General features: G+C 27.3%; 3 protein-coding genes across 3 annotated transcripts in view; 1 reads left to right on the top strand and 2 right to left on the bottom strand.

Annotated features, from left to right (window-relative positions):
- Positions 1-16476, top strand: part of LOC145742331 (uncharacterized) — a 120191-nt gene that overhangs the window by 81846 nt on the left and 21869 nt on the right. The gene's annotated exons all lie outside the window — the stretch shown is intronic.
- LOC145743998 (uncharacterized) lies at positions 261-3436 on the bottom strand. Its single transcript, XM_082562087.1, has 8 exons — positions 3343-3436; positions 2794-2959; positions 2590-2698; positions 2046-2304; positions 1592-1731; positions 737-884; positions 433-612; positions 261-322 (listed from the first exon to the last, which is right to left on the bottom strand). The coding sequence occupies exons 1-8, from the start codon at positions 3434-3436 to the stop codon at positions 261-263; spliced, it is 1158 nt and encodes a 385-aa protein (XP_082418213.1).
- Positions 5118-6284, bottom strand: LOC145743358 (beta/gamma-crystallin-like). Its single transcript, XM_082561299.1, has 3 exons — positions 6194-6284; positions 5588-5709; positions 5118-5497 (listed from the first exon to the last, which is right to left on the bottom strand). Exons 1-3 carry the CDS (start codon positions 6200-6202, stop codon positions 5374-5376), a joined length of 255 nt encoding a protein of 84 aa, XP_082417425.1. The 5' UTR covers positions 6203-6284; the 3' UTR covers positions 5118-5373.

Genomic DNA, 16476 nt, shown 5'->3' on the forward strand with positions numbered 1-16476 from the left:
TATATTTATTTAAAAAATACATTTATTAAAATAAATAACAACATTTTTTTAATCTGTTTTATAATTTAGATCAGTGTTTTTTACATATTTATTTAAAAAAAAAAAACAAACAAAAAACCTATTAAAAGAAACAAGTAAGAGTATTTAAGTCATACATTTTTATTTTCACTTTTTTATTTGAACAGCTTTTTAGTCACTTTCTTAGTAATTGTTTTTTTAATTTATATTCCTGTGTAAGCAAAGTAAATTTTATTCACAAGTTATCCTATTGAAGATCTGTACTTAATCTCTCTTGGTGTTCTCCTTTGTTGACGCGGCAAAACTGAAAAAACAGACAAGATAAAACAAGAATTAACTTTACAAAGTTAAAATTTTTATAATTCAAATTTTATTTGCTTCTAAAACCTAAGTAACGTTAGAATTATTACAAACCTTCTGAACGTCTTGACCTTTTTCTTTCCAATATCCGCGAGACGTCGCTGCGGAGGTGGCTGAGCATAGCCGTGTAAATTATTGGGTTAACAAGACTGGAAAAATATAGAGTTAGTTCGACTACATCAACTGCGATACCACCAAGTTGTTTAGCGTAATAAATTCGTGAATTCTCATCGCCTGTATAAATGAACTACATTACAGAAATTTATTTATATATTCCTAATACGCCAAAATCATTATTTTTTTCAATCATATATAGACAAAGCTTACAACAAACATTGTACTGAGTGACATAACTTACCGCCGTCTGTGATAAAACTAAATATAATATATGGCAATGTTGAAATTGTCATGTTGAGTGTAATAATACAGGCAAAAAACGAAGAAGAATCTCGCGTTATTCCCAGTCTGTGACTTAACTTTAATCCTTCTTTTCTGCCGATTGGATTCTAAATAAATTAATTAAATGATGATTAAAATTCGATTTATTTTATATACTTAGCTTTATTTCTACTTCTGACGTTTTTAATGATAGATTGCAATCGGAGGATACTTACAAAATCAATAAAATCTTAAGAATAATAAAAGTTTTTCTATGTAATAGTTAAGCAATCAAGCTTATTACTGTCAGAAATAAATAAATAAAAACAAATCAATAAAAAAATTCTAAAAGTTTTCCAAAAAATTTTAAGGCCATTAGGTTAATTTTGGCTGTTAATCATTAATTTTTTTTTCAAACGAAAAATAATTCCATTACGAATTATTTAATCACGAATTTAGGTACATTTACAGAATCAAATCCCCCAAATAACGTTCTATATTTTCCACTTCTTATAATATAGTTTTGAACAAAAGAAGTAAATATAATAAAATTAAAAAAAAATCAAATAAATTTAAGCTGTTCTTTTCCGGACATTTCTAAATTGCACGTAAACGTAGTTTATGTTTTGTAAAAACTAATCAATAATTTATTTGATTTTGAACCACACTTTTCTTGTGCATTTGTTGTGTATCGATTACAATAAAATTTATTTAAACAAATGTGAAAATTTTTTTTAGATATTATTCTAATCAAACACCTAAATTTAATAAGAACAAGATATTTTTTATACATAAGAATTAAAATAGGGTAGAAAACTAATTATATTTTCCTTACTTTTTGGACTTGAATTTTAATGCAAGTAGTAATTATGTTACATAGAAACATAATAAACCAAACCAAAGATAAGAGAGCGGTTAAAACCAACAAATAAATTCGTCGCATTGGGGTTCTTAATATAGAGCAATCGTAGGATTCTGGTTCAACTATAAAAAAAACAATTAAATCATTTTATTACTAGGCGTGTAGCAAGCTTGGATGAAATACTGGCAAAACAAATATCAAAATTATCGGATTTTTAATTTGAGTTTATTTTTGGATTATTTATTTTTTGATTGACTTGTAACTTAAGCCCTACGTGAAAACATTACAAGAGGTAATCAATAAGGCCCAGATCTCTGACGTCAATGACAAATGTCACGAGAAATTACAAAAGGTACGTGCAGTTCCGTGCATATATATTTAAACTACCCTAAAGAAATAAATATATCACCTAGCCTATCTCTTAAACCCCTTTCATCGTATACAGCAAAGATAGGAGAATCTGTTAAGTTGTGATACTTTTTCTGTAAAACGCATTGTGTTAAATCCATATGACAGTGATAGTGCAACGGAAATAAAACCAGTGCCATCGCTATGACCCAAATCACGCAGATCAAACCCCAGGTTATCCGCGGGCTTCGAACCCAAGATATCCCGCTACAACTCGTTGAATGTAGGTTTATAGCTGCTGCTCTTGCTAAGGCTCTTGTTGAAGTCACCCTTAAAACCTGAAAAGTGAAATTATTAAAATAAATAACAGTAATAATTATTTAAAAAGTGCTGTATATGATAATAAATATTTATTTTATATAACCCTTTTATTTTTAATATTGGTTGGAAATTGTATATATGCAAAGTTAAAACCAAATTATACCTGTAAGTCAAATAAAATCAATCGATAAGAAATAGTAAAATTACATTGCTTGAAGATAAACAACTACAAAGAATTAGTCACAATAAATACAATTTATACAATATGGCTGAAATTTTGTACATTTAAAAACAAAACTTGCCAGATTAAGTAATGCCGCACTTGCCAACGACGCGAATAAACTTCCGATGAGAACGCCGGCAATTAGATTACGCATAACTTCTTGGAACGACTCGCCGGTAAACTTCACCCTAAAGTTAATTCAAGACGACATGCTCAAAAATGTAAATGCAATTTTTTTGTTCATATTTAAACATTAATTTTTTTTCTTTTTTATTTAATTTACCCCCCAACAAGCAGCATATTAACGAGCCAAAATAATGCATGGAAAAGAAGAATAAGCCCGTTTAATAAATCTGCAGCTACAAGCGACATAAGGTAACGATACAGATTATGTTGTCTTGTCAGGGTTCTCCAATTTTGAAGAATAGCCATCATAAGGATTATATTTTCTAAAGATAAATGATTAACATTCAAACAGATGTGGTCTAACCGCCTTACTCTTGAAACCACCTTTTACATACTCGTTTTATATAATTTAATAAATCAGTTTTACGGCAAATTACTTTCAGATCATTTGATGTTATCGACCGAAAAATGCCAAATATCGTGTCTTATCATAGTGTTACTAATGTAATCTTTGTTCATTTTTATATTTCAGATAAAGTCTGTTTACAACCCAGCTTATTATTTTGTGGTTTCATTAAAAGTAGTATTGCATTCGCTTTACTAAAGAACGGTGGAACCTTAAGCATGTTTCTTGGAAATTTGTATTAAATCACTAAGTATTTACTAAAAAAAAAATATAAATATTTTTAATAATGTAAATGAAAACCTGCAATAATAATAACGGCAATCGCTGATTTGAGTATATAAATCCATCTTGGTGAATCAATATATTGAGCACATGTATACATATCCAAATCCATGTTTAATATCATAAATTAATTACAAAAACTCATTAACACGTCCAGCTAAACCCAAATGTAGCATTTTCCATTATTTACTGTTATATACATGATACTCTTTTGTGGTCATTTCTAGAAATAACGTTGGATCTGCACTTTTACTAGATTATTAAATAAATCGATAAAATGAGCCTAATTATGTAAAAAACTGTCTAAAAATACAATAACTATATCCTAATTAGACTATAAATGGTCATCTTTGCAAATTAAATCAATAACACCCCCCTATAGATATCCAGTACAATCAAATCTTTTCTTAGTTATATATATGTAACTAAACTTACTTTAGTTTTATGTTCTAATATCTGCTAACTGAATTTCAATAGATTTTTTATCTTTAAATAGCATCTCTTAAGATGTAACACTTGTATTCGGTCGATGCAGCTTTGTCTTAACTTGAGCATATTTTTAAAATGATCGATCAGAGATTGGTTACTATTTCCAAAACAGAACAAGAAATTTGACTCTCTTATATGATTAGAACATTTGGCAATCTACTTATCTTATTTTAAACCACATTCGTTTTTGTTACATAAATATATACGGCAATTGTAAATCGACTATCCTTCTTGCAACCTTGCTTTATAATTACATATGCATTACTACATCTTTTGGAAGTATAACCTACACTAACGACAACGTGTTAGTAAATTTTGTTCTTTTACTTTAAAATACGAAATTTACCAAAGGTGTTCTTATATCTCCTAATTGAATTTAATAGATCGCCATTTCAGGTTTTCAATAATTCATCAAGTCCTATCACTGGCTGAATGTTTGTACCACAACAGGTGATCGATTTCAGCCTCAATTAACTAATTTATTTCAATTAGAATCAAAACGCCAATAAATTATCCCAAACTACTTCTTCTTTTTCTAAAACGTTCTTGGAAGGCTAAATAATAAATAATTGTTGTGCCTTAAGATCGAATAAAATCAATAAGGGCGTGATATAAATCTATACTGTTTTTGTCACAAGGGAGACCAAAACATCTTTCTATCACCTTATTTAAATGGTGACTCGTTTACTTAGTTGTACTTGAGTTAAATTTAATCATATTACACCTTCGTTGTTTTCATATCAGTAAAAACAAACTGATAGTTGGCAAAATTTAAGACCCTTAAACATAATTAAAAACATCACCTTAATTTTGTAACTGTCTTTCACGTCAGCTCCAATTTGTTTTATACAAGTCTACAGATTAAATTTTAACAACTTTATTCTAGCCAAATAAAATGTCAAGTTGTTAGATTAAATTTAAACAGTTTACATAAAAATTAGGTATTATGCGCCGAATAGTTTATCTGTTTCATTAGAAATGAGTTTCTGCAGAGTGTGGAACTTAATTTGTTTTTGGCCTAGTTTAAGACAAAAGATTTTTACAAAAACCTAATCCTAAGGAATTTGATTACTTTAAGTGCTTATTAATTCCTGATTTTTAGGAAATTTGGAGCCATGTAATAATGTCATCTTGTTGGGACCAACTACAGTCATCAATATTTTTTTTATAAAAGTTCCAGTTTCATTATATTATAAGTACGTAACTTAAAAACTGCAGGCTTGTAAAATTGCTAACCCAAACAATGCTTAAAGAAAACAATTGGTCTGAAAATCGGTTTATTACTTTTTTCAATATTACCGAAACGTAGCAACTCATATCACGTTTATTTCTTTGTATAGTTGACTGTAATTTATTCATAAAAACAAGTTACTAAATGCCGGACATTTGTTAATATTTGATGTACATTTTTAATTGTTTAATATAATTTGTAATTTATTTTATAAATATAAAGATTAAACTTGTTTTAAAAGTAAAATTTCATCTTTGATTGTAACGTAAATACAAAGCTGTAGGGAAAAATGTTGCTGATTGTTTAAAGTTTAAACCAAACGATTTTTCTTATTCTGGTTTGACCGAAGACAACTCGTCATCTTTTCCACCCCACGAATTGGGGTTAGGGTAATCCCCTGGGGTTAATTTGTAGCTAGGACCGCTATAGCCTTCATCATCGTAAACTATCCATCTTAAAGTAAATAATTTTTTTGGTGAAAGAATTTTTTTGTAAAATAATTCCTTTAATTAAATTTTGATTTTAGGTAGTAGAAATACTTACGTCCCACTTTCTACTTTGATTGAAGAAATAATGTCATTAAAATTATGAGCAGCTAATTTTTCAACTCCGCTTGTAAGTTCCAGTTGTCTCCCACCAAAGTTTTCGTCCTCGAATAAAATAATCTAAAACAATAAAAAAATATAAAAAAAAATATGTTAAGTTTAAAATTTATTTATTAAAATAAAATATTTGGTTCACAAAATTTTATTATTATAACAAGTGAGCCTTTACTTTGCCTTAAAACTTAAAAGAAGTGTTATAGTTTTGTATGAAAATAAAACCATTCAAAGTTCATGTTATTTAAATGTAATTCAAATAAAAATCAAAGCCTAATAATCTGTACTATTTGCTTAAACTTTTAATACATATGTGCAAATATTTAAAATTATGTAGTTTGGTTGGTTATATTTAATTATTAATAAGAATTTTCAAGCGTTTTAATTGTTTAACAAACTTAAATAATTTATATTAAACAAATTGAAATATTTAATTAAACAAATTGATTCTCTTTGTTTAAATATATGTTTTAAACCACTATATATATTGTAAACCCAATATGTAAATATTAATATACAAAATTCCAAATTGATTAAACCAATATCTTACCTTTGCCATTATTTCAAAATACAAAAATAAAAAAAATAAAAAAATTTAAAATAATTTTTTGATTTGTAAAAATAGTGATATAGAATCTAATTAAAAAGCAAAAACTTATTAGAACACCAGAATTAATTTAATTATTTATTAATAATAAAAACAAACATTGTATTTTTTAAATCTTTTTAATCCCAAAGTCTATTAAAAATTCACCACTTAAAATATTTTATTTTAATTTATTAGAATAATATCTTTCTATTTTAACTAAAACTTTTTGATGCGTGAGCCAGGTTGTCTACTGCTCTTTTGTGGTAACCCATTTGTTTAATCTTAACTTCGGATTTTAACGTCAATAGCAAAACTTTCGTAATTAAATTACGAACAACGGAAACATGCATAATGTATATCAGTCCCGTATTTAACTCTTTGCCAAACTATTAAACTAGTGAGATTGCAGTAAAATCATTAAAAAAATTTATAAATGTTAACATTTCAATATTTAAATAAATACATGTATCAAGTTTAAATTCCTTTGTTCTAATAGATTCAAAAACTATATTTAATCACACCATTTCTTAATCGAAATTAATCAATTTACGAACAAATTTTAACTACTTGTTTTCAAATTTGACTTAATGCGACAATTTGACAAAATTTTCCTTTCTAATTTCCCGCAACGCACAGAACAGTACAACAATGTATGTAGTGTTAACTTAACGAATGTCTCTTATAAAGGTTATTGGCTTCCTGAATTGCACTAATTAAAATTACGTATTACACTTACAACAAAAATGACGTCACAAATCATGCACCATTAGCTTTTAAGAAAACCAGTCTGGTCATTATTCTAGTAATATTTAACATTTACAATTAGACATAATACGCAATTTAGTGCAGTAACATTCAAATTTAATTTAATTTATTTTGCTAAATTAAAAAAAAAAAGATTTTTGTTGGAAATCTTGTCAAATATCTGTTATATTGTATTTACAATAACAAATAAATACAAATCTGCTTAGTTATTAGTAAACCTTTGCTGCGGTAATTGATTCTTAATTGCTTATAAAAACACTGCGTTTAATAGAATCTTTACTAAGTGAAAGACCCCTAATTGTAATTAAATAAAAGTGGATGCATTATTTATAAAAGCACAAGACCACTGACATTTAATTACTAGAAATTGACAATTAACATTAGCCGTAATCTTGTTCATTTAGTTGTTTATCATTAACACTGCAAATTCTACCCTTAATTTCAATAGAAGTTGTTGTCGTACTGTTGTAGAATTATATCTTATGTCGTGATATACTATATAATTTAAATCATTTTATTTTAGCAGCAAACCTTGTAGTTTGGCACCACAACCTAAGAACATAATTAAAATTGATCACGTGATTTGGCGCGCCAATATATTTCAATTACAAGACACAATTAATTAAAAAAGAACAGAATATAAATCTGTATTTTACAAATAAACAATTATCGAAATTTAAATTTATTTTATTAACTGAGAGAAAATACGCCAAATTTATTGTCTAGGTAAACACCTAATTTATTGTTTGATTAAGTAAATATAAGGTCACATACATACCCCTGATGGCAATTGTTCAATATTTACTATATACTCTATATTTATGATTAGGTACGGAAATTTCCAATAAGTAAATAAACTTTGCGAAGGCGTTCATGTTAAAACATTGCATCATCCGCGAGTATAAGAATTTCGTCACTGGTCAAGTAGCGTGGTATATTGACCCTGGTATTAAGTGGTATTAAGTAACAAATTTTCGGTTTCTAGACGCAACAACGTCAAACTATTTCTTCTTTACTTTGGCAGTTAACAGATACCTCATAAAACCCTGGGTACCTTTTTCATCGAAATGAAACACCTTATGGTGGTATATAGAAATGCTTAGTATCAAAGGGTATGTTTATATTAGAAAGTCTAATAAAGCTACAACGAAACGAAAACCCTGTCGACATGTAAATATTTTTGTTGTAATACCTTTGTAGGTTAACACAAATATAAACTTACCTTTGTAGGGTTGCGTTTCCATTGTATTTTCTAAATAAATAAACCATAGTAAGAAGGAATTGGGTAATCCCCATGTGGTAAAGTCCCGGATATCTTGTTTAAACAGAAAATCACTCAAAAGGTTGTAACGTAATATATTTCGATTTTAATATAGTGATTACATTAACTATCCATATCAAGCTTCCAAATTTAAATTGTTACTCAGGCCAAATTAATCCATTTTCATCTTTTTAAAATCCTAAAGAAATACTCATGTTTTTCTTGCTATAACTTAAAAACTAGACGTAATATAAAATGGTAAAAGCCTGGTAAGCGAAGTAAGCCTAAAAAACAAAACACGCACTTTGTTTAACTTCGATACTGTGACCGCGTTAAAACTGCCCTACTTAAGCAGAAAACAAAATACATAGTACGAGGCTTATTGTGTATTTAGCTTTAAGCAAGCTTTTAATCATCACATACTTAACACGAAATTTTTCCATAACCGTATAAATTATAAGTAAATTGTAAATTTACTCTTGGTTAACCTTATCTGTTTATACATTTTTTGTGTTTATCATGTCAAGATTTATTTACTTTTCAATATGTTGTGGTCAAAAACACGGCATTTAAAAATAATAAAAATATAACTACGTTACTATACAAATAAAAAATTTTTATTAATTTTAAAATAAAGTTCATTAAACATAATTTTTAAATAATACAAAAAAAAATTAAAAAAACTAACAATAAAATACTTAATTGAATATATGCAAATTAATAATTATAATTAAAAATATTTTTATAAAAATTATTTCTAAGCACAGAACTGTTAAAATAAACAAAAAGCTAAATAAATAAATAAATTAATAAATAAAAAGGTTTAAATTATAAGCGAAATTCTTCTTAACTTCTCCGTTTTCCAGTTACATTTTTATTTTTTTTGCACCCTCCATTTTTAGCTACACAATTACATGCTATCGGTAAATACACTGTTCTGTCCCAAACAACGTTTTCTTTATCCCTATACCTTATTACAGTTTCCCGTGTTAGTGTTTTAACGGTATACATTTTCCTAAGTGATTTTTTGCAGCGGCACGGGTCAGCACAATATTTATTACATTTTAAAATGGGAATTTCGCGAGAACGTCCCACCATATTATCACACTTAATGACATATTTTTTATATGGTGCAAATGTGTTGGTGAATTTTTCAAAATCTTCGTTTAGTGAACATTTTAAAACATCACGAAAAAATCTGGAAAAAAAATATGATTGTTACTATATTTGTTAAATATCGTACAGGTAAAAAAAATTGAAAATTATTTAAAAATTTTGGACTTATATTTACTAATAGTTACGGTAATTAACTTTCTTAAAAAAAAATAAAATGATTCAACATGTTTTACCTCGAATCGTTTCTTTCTAAGCCCGATAAAACTCTTTTTAATTTCCTAGCATCGGAAGAAAACACAATCATCAGAAGCGGAAATAAACACTAAAACAAATAATAAATATGATTTTAAATACTTAAACATATAATAACATATACATATTTTTACTTTTTGAAACAGTTTAAATTATAAAGATAGTTCTAACTGTTAATAAACGGGCTCTTACCAAAATTTTAACCATTTTTGTCGCAAATTTGTTTGTTGTATATTATAACAGTTGCTTAGTTCGCAGTTATTTTCTTATGTTTGACTGCCGTTTTTTGATTTGCTTTTTAAAGGCATGTTGGGGTTTACTAGTGGACGGAGGGTATTTTAAGCCCTCTGAAACTTTTGTAAAACTCCCATTTTAAAAATAAATTGTGCTGATCACGTGACCGTTCGAAAATCCCGCCGTCAGATTGTAAAGAAAAAAAATTTCGTTTCATATAACAAACACCTTTTTTTCAAATTGGCCCGGATTGTTTGTCCTAGCAAACAATACATTATGTTTTAAAAGGTGTTTCTAATTTTTAGTTGCGATACTGTATTATGTTCTTTAAAAAATCATGACACTATACAGAAAATTTGGTTATACTATTGTAACGAAAATTCCATTTTCTTTGGCACGCTAAGTGTTATTTGTTCCTAGTTACGTGTTTACACCTCAAGTAACGTGTTTATAAGTTTATACCGTTATCTTTATCATGTGAAGTATATCACGTGATTTATTGGTTAACCGTGATACAATGTATTATCCAACAATCCACAGTTTAAACACACAGAAAAATAATAATTTAAAGAATAGAGCAGCAAATATAAAAAAAATTATCTTCAAAAAAAAATTAAAAAAAAATTTATAGAAAAATTTTTGTCCCAAAAAAAAATTGTTATTTAATTACCGAAAACAAAATAAATTGTTATTTAATTAAGTAAACCGCTTAATCAATAATTATTGTACAGATAATTATGAAAGAATAAAAACTCGCGCAATAACCAAATAAACTTCACCCACGTGCTTGTAGTTAAACATTACAACAATCTGGTATGTTTGGCTATTAAATTTTTACTGTTTTAACGGAGGCGTAGAGGTAGAAAAATTATATCGAAACCAGACGACTTTTAAAAGTTAAATGTCTCTATTGTAACAAGTTTATGAGTAAACTTTAAAATAGTTTTATATTCACCTTTGTAGAGTTTCTTCATTCTTTTTATAGTTTGTTTGTTATTTCTAATCGATAAACTATTGTGTGGTAAAAAAAAGTTGGTAAATCCCCAAAAGTTGGGTAATCCCCAAGTCTGCTTTGAGTAAACAGAAGTTCATTCCAAAGGTTAAAAAACGAATTTTTAATTCCTTACCAGTTAACAAAAATAAGTTTTTTTTATCAAATTTTTGAAAGTTAATTGTTTTTGAAGTCAAATAAACTAATTTTACTTCTTTTTATAAACCCAAAAACTTGCGTAACTTTAGGTCTATACTTTTCTTGGCTTTTATTTGAATGCACGTAAACTAACATTTTGTCTGGTCGAGAGAAGTTAGCTTAAAAAGCCGAATGTTGCTTTTATAAGCGAGTCAAACGTATAGCGCCTTAAGATAGCTCATTAAGCCTAAAACAATTTACATAGGTAGCAATTTGTATTTCTGCATGAGCACATGCTTTTAACAAGTAAAATTATATGTATTTTGCTGATATTTACTCTAACAACTTTTGTGAAAACAAAAAAAAAAGTTTTCTTCTTTTGTTTGTTGAACTTAAGAGAAAATTACAGTTTATTAGGTATTTCTGAAGCTTTCGAAATCACGAAATAAAATAACTACTCTCTTATAAAAATAAAAAAAAACTATATATTTTATAATTTACAAATTAGTTTATATACAAAACTTAATAAATAAATACAAAACAAAAAAAAATAAATACTAATACACTAATGATTTGCTTAATTATTTCATGTTTTCTATAAAAATATATAATCAGACACAGTAAGGTTTAAATAAATATTAAGTTATATAAATACGTTTATAAATAGAAATTTTCAAGCCTGGACATAATCTCTTTTTAACTTCTTCGTTGTTCAGTTCTGTTAGTGTGCGCCCTTTTTCTGCAGCTTGGTGTGATAGCGACACAGTCACAAGCTATCGGTAATTCAATCACTCTGTCTCTTGTAATGTTTTCAATTCTGTAGGTAATTGTACGTTCATAGGTTGTCACATTCACTTGATAATGCCTATGCAGGTCTTTACAGCTATAAGGATTCGAGCATCTTTTACTACATTCTACAAAGTGGATTAGGCGGGGCCCCAGCATATTTTTACAAGATTCAAGGTTGTATTTGGTGTACGGAGCAAAGGTGTTGGTTACATTTTCCCCTTTATCAGAAAAGTCGCATTTTAAGACTTTGATCAGAAATCTAAAATACATACATTTGTTGTAGAGTCCTAAATATTAGTTACAGCTTACAGCATTTAAAAAGTTCTTATAAAAATTAAGGGTTTGAATTTTTATACAGTTAATTCACAAATGTAAATAAATTTCCTTACCGTTTGTCTTTGCCGTTTTTAAAACTTGAAAACACTGCATCGGTGATGAGTAACACAGTCATTAACAGGGTCACGAGATACTAAAACAAAAATATTATTTAATATAGTTTTAACACATTTAGAATAAGACGTACCCTTAAACTATATAAACGTTCTTTACTTTTAATAAAACAAAAAATTAAACACAAAAGTGCCACAAATTAAAACTCTTACCGAAATTCGAACCATTTTGCTAATTTTTTTTGTGTAACATTACGTTAGTTTGTAAAGATTTTTTGTTATATGCCAAATGTCTATAAGACAGGTATTTAAAGGACTAGATTATTTTAAGTAATGTTAAGTAATTAGTCGTAAAATAAAGAGAAATGCACAACATTAAAACTGATTTAAACTAGATCCTCTCTTTTAACGAAAATATTCTTCGCACATTGGGATTTTACGCCAGCTACTGTCATAGGTGGGCACAGTTAATCGAAAAAGCAACTTCGTTAAATGGTTATTCGTTACAAAATACACTAAAAATAAAAAAAAACTATATATTTTATTATTTACAGATTAGTTTATTTACAAAACATTTTAAATAAATACAAAACAACAAAAATAAATACTAATACACTAATGATTTGCTTAATTATTTTATGTTTTCTATAAAAATATATAATCAGATACAGTAAAGTTTAAATAAATATTAAGTTATATAAATACGTTTATAAATATAAATTTTCAAGCTTGGGCATGATCTCTTCTTAACTTCTTTGTTGTTCAGTTCTGTTATTGTGCGCTCTTTTTCTGCAGCTTGGTGTGATAGCGACACAGTCACAAGCTATCGGTAATTCAATCACTCTGTCTCTTGTAACGTTTTCAATTCTGTAGGTAATTGTACGTTCATAGGTTGTCACATTTACTTCATAATGCCTGTGCAGGTCTTTACAGTTATAGGGATTCGAGCATCTTTTACTACATTCTACAAAGTGGATTAAGCGAGGCCCCAGCATATTTTTACAAGATTCAAGGTTGTATTTGGTGTACGGAGCAAATGTGTTGGTTACATTTTCCCCTTCTTCGGTAAAGTCGCATTTTAAGATTTTGATCAGAAATCTAAAATACATACATTTGTTGTAGAGTTCGTTTTTAATGCTAAGGATTAGTTACCGCTTACAGCATATAAAAAAAAGGGTTTGAATTTTTATACAGTTAATTCACAAATGTAAATAATTTCCTTACCGTTTGTCTTTGCCGTTTTTAAAACTTGAGAACACTGCATCGGTGGTGAGTAACACAGTCATTAACAGGGTCACGAGGTACTAAAACAAAAATATTATTTAATATAGTTTTAATATATCCAGATCAAGACGTACCCTTAAACTATATGAACGTTCTTTATTTTTATTAAATCAAAACATTTAAAACTCTTACCGAAATAGGAGCCATTTTGCTAATTTTTTTGTGTAACACTACGTTAGTTTGTAAAGATTTTTTGTTATATGTCAATAGGTGTACCACTGTCATTTTATAGGACCAGATCGAAATTAAAAAAAAGCAATTATTTTAACTAATGTAGTAATTATAGTCGTAAAAGGAAAAATACACATCTTAAAACTAGATACCCTTTTTTAACGAAAATATTCTTTCCACAATGTTTCAGTATATAGAACAGTCAAAGATTTTCAGAAGTAGTGTACCTTACATTTTTTTTAAATTTTCCGATTCCAATAAAAAAATTTCAAAAGGAGAAAAAAATGCAAAAATATTTATCACCTGTTTGTAATTTGTTGCAATAACGCAAGCGAAAACAACGTATTGATTTTATATTAAATCTATCTATTAAACGATTAATGGTAGAATAATAAACTCGCAATAATCACATCGGCCCCGCCCACGCCTCTTGGTTAAAGATTACTTAATAATTAGGCAACATCTAGGAATTTTTAAATGGAATTTTTTATACAAAACGAATAAAAAATAATGATACCGAAACGTTGTTGGCAATTAAGGTAAAGTAAAGGTTACTTTCAATTAATGTTTAAGGATACCTTTAAAAACTTTTTATTGCATTTTATTTAAAACCAAAATGTTTTTTTAACTAAATAAACTTGTGCAGTAAAATTAGGGTAATCACCATAATGTTAGACCCCGCTTAAAATTGTTTTTAAAAAAGTTTATTTTGAAAAGTTAAAGTATTAATATATATTTACAATTAATAGTAAAGATAAAAATAATTCTATTCAGATAAAAAAAATTAAAATAAATTCGTGTGCAAAATAAAGTTAATTTACTTTTTGAATCTTTTTTGAGTAGGCACTATAAACGGTCTAAACTCCTGGTGAACCAGGACCTAATCACCCGCATAATTATTGGGAATTTATAATCTAGAATCCCAAACTGCTAAAGGCAACTCGAGACTGGGTCGGGTTAACTAAACTAACTCTTTGTTTACACACCCCTCCTCGATAGAAACACAAAAACCTACCCTCTCAGAAGACATGGAAAAAGGGCCTATGCATGACCCCTTATTAAGCCTAGGGCAAATAAGATATACAACTCTTTTTGTATTTTTACAGGGTCTTACCTAAATATTATATACTTTGTAAAACACAACATTTCCAGAACAAACGACCCGCTCAAATTAAAAATAAATTTTGATATTATTTTTTTACTTAATCTAATCAGTCTATATCTCTTTGTTTTGTGCTCAAGTTTTTAGTATTTATTAACTTACAAATAATTTCAATAACCCCTTTATATGTTTTATGCCACAAAATATTTAATAACTTTTAGGGGTTACTGGTTTTAAAAGTACACAATATGTTTTTTAATATTCTTCATTTAAGAATCAACAAACAATATTTATTTTGATTTGAGACATAGTTAGTAATTAAAATTCTTTACTTTTTGTAATTATCAAAAAGAAATTAATATAGTGCAGTAAAATTATTTGAGTTTGTTTAGGGTTCTTTACTAACTTAGTATTAAATATACAGACAGGAATTCTTATATTAAAAAACTAAGGTGGGTGTATTGCGAAGGTGTATTTTTGTTACATTTTAATTCAAGGTTATTAAAAATAGGGGAAAATAATCGTTTATTAGTGTTTGGTTTGGGAGAAAATGATTTAAGATAATATTTCTTGAGCTTAAGATATTATAAAATAAAATAACAACCCTTCTATAATAATACCACAAAATTATGTTTTTATAATTACAAGTTAGTTTATTGGACATTGAAAATACATTCTATATAAATACAAAATACAATAAATAAATAAATAGCAATAAAATACATGATTGCATAATCATTCTGTATTATCTAGCAAGTACAAAGAAAGCGCAATATAGTTTAAATAAATAATAAACTTATTAAATAGTATAATGAATAGATAAATAGCAAGATATAAAACAAAAGTCATTTTTTTTTAACTTTTTCTTCTTCGGTTTTTTTTTTTTTTTTCAGCTCCTTTTTTGGCTACGCAATTGCAATGCGTGGGAATATAAACTGTTCTGTTTTTTTCGTTATCTTTAAATCTATAGGTTAGTTCAAGTGCTTGTTCAAATGGTTTAACAGTATATTTTTGTTTAAATTCATTTTTAATGCTGCCACATGGATTTTTACAAAATTTCTCGCATTTTGCAACGCTGAATAAATTTTTACCGACTACGTTGTTACATCGGATGTCGTATTTTTTGTAAGGAGAAGTGATGTCGTTGACTTTTGTCTCACCACCAGCTGCTTTGCAATTTAAATCTTTGATCAAAAATCTAAACATATAAATAACATTATATTATGTATTAGTTAATGAGTTAAAAATTAGTTAGCGTTTGTGAAATGTACTTAAAACAAAATTACAGTATTACTTTTAATAAAGCTTGTAGTCGATTGCCCGCCCTAAAGGCTTAAACATTTTATTTGTAGAAATTTAAACATTTTATTTGTACAAACATATAAATTAAATTACTAACGTAAGTGATTTTCTTACCTTTTATCTTTTTTGTTTTTCATACTTGATAATGCTTTTCTTATTTTTATTGCATCGCAAAGAAACACAATCGTCAACAGAAGCAATAAATACTAAAACAAAAAAAACATTTATTATAATTTCGATTCTAATAAATATAGTAAAATAAACGTTTTTTCATTTTTGATAAATATAATAAAAATTAAACGTCAAACTCAAAATGTGCATAAAAAGCTCTTACCAAAATTCGAACCATTTTGCTATTTTTTTCTTATAGTTAGATAGCTTGGTTTTAGTTTGGTAATGTTGACTTTTTTTAAAGGAGCTGTATTTATGCATTTCTGAGCCAACTCGAAA

This window comes from Corella eumyota, chromosome 2 (genome assembly GCF_963082875.1).
Source record: "Corella eumyota chromosome 2, kaCorEumy4.1, whole genome shotgun sequence".
In the NCBI taxonomy this organism is placed as follows: domain Eukaryota; kingdom Metazoa; phylum Chordata; class Ascidiacea; order Phlebobranchia; family Corellidae; genus Corella; species Corella eumyota.

What these genes read in the sequence shown, in the direction of transcription:
- LOC145743998 (XM_082562087.1), bottom strand. Translation starts at nt 3,436, where the DNA reads ATGGATTTGGATATGTATACATGTGCTCAATATATTGATTCACCAAGA. An exon ending in AATATGCTGCTTGTTGGGGG is followed by an intron (nt 2,699 to 2,793) that starts GTAAATTAAATA and finishes AATTAACTTTAG; the next exon opens with GGTGAAGTTTACCGGCGAGT. An exon ending in TGCTGTATACGATGAAAGGG is followed by an intron (nt 1,732 to 2,045) that starts GTTTAAGAGATA and finishes TAGTTGAACCAG; the next exon opens with AATCCTACGATTGCTCTATA.
- LOC145743358 (XM_082561299.1), bottom strand. An exon ending in ATCAAAGTAGAAAGTGGGAC is followed by an intron (nt 5,498 to 5,587) that starts GTAAGTATTTCT and finishes ATTTACTTTAAG; the next exon opens with ATGGATAGTTTACGATGATG.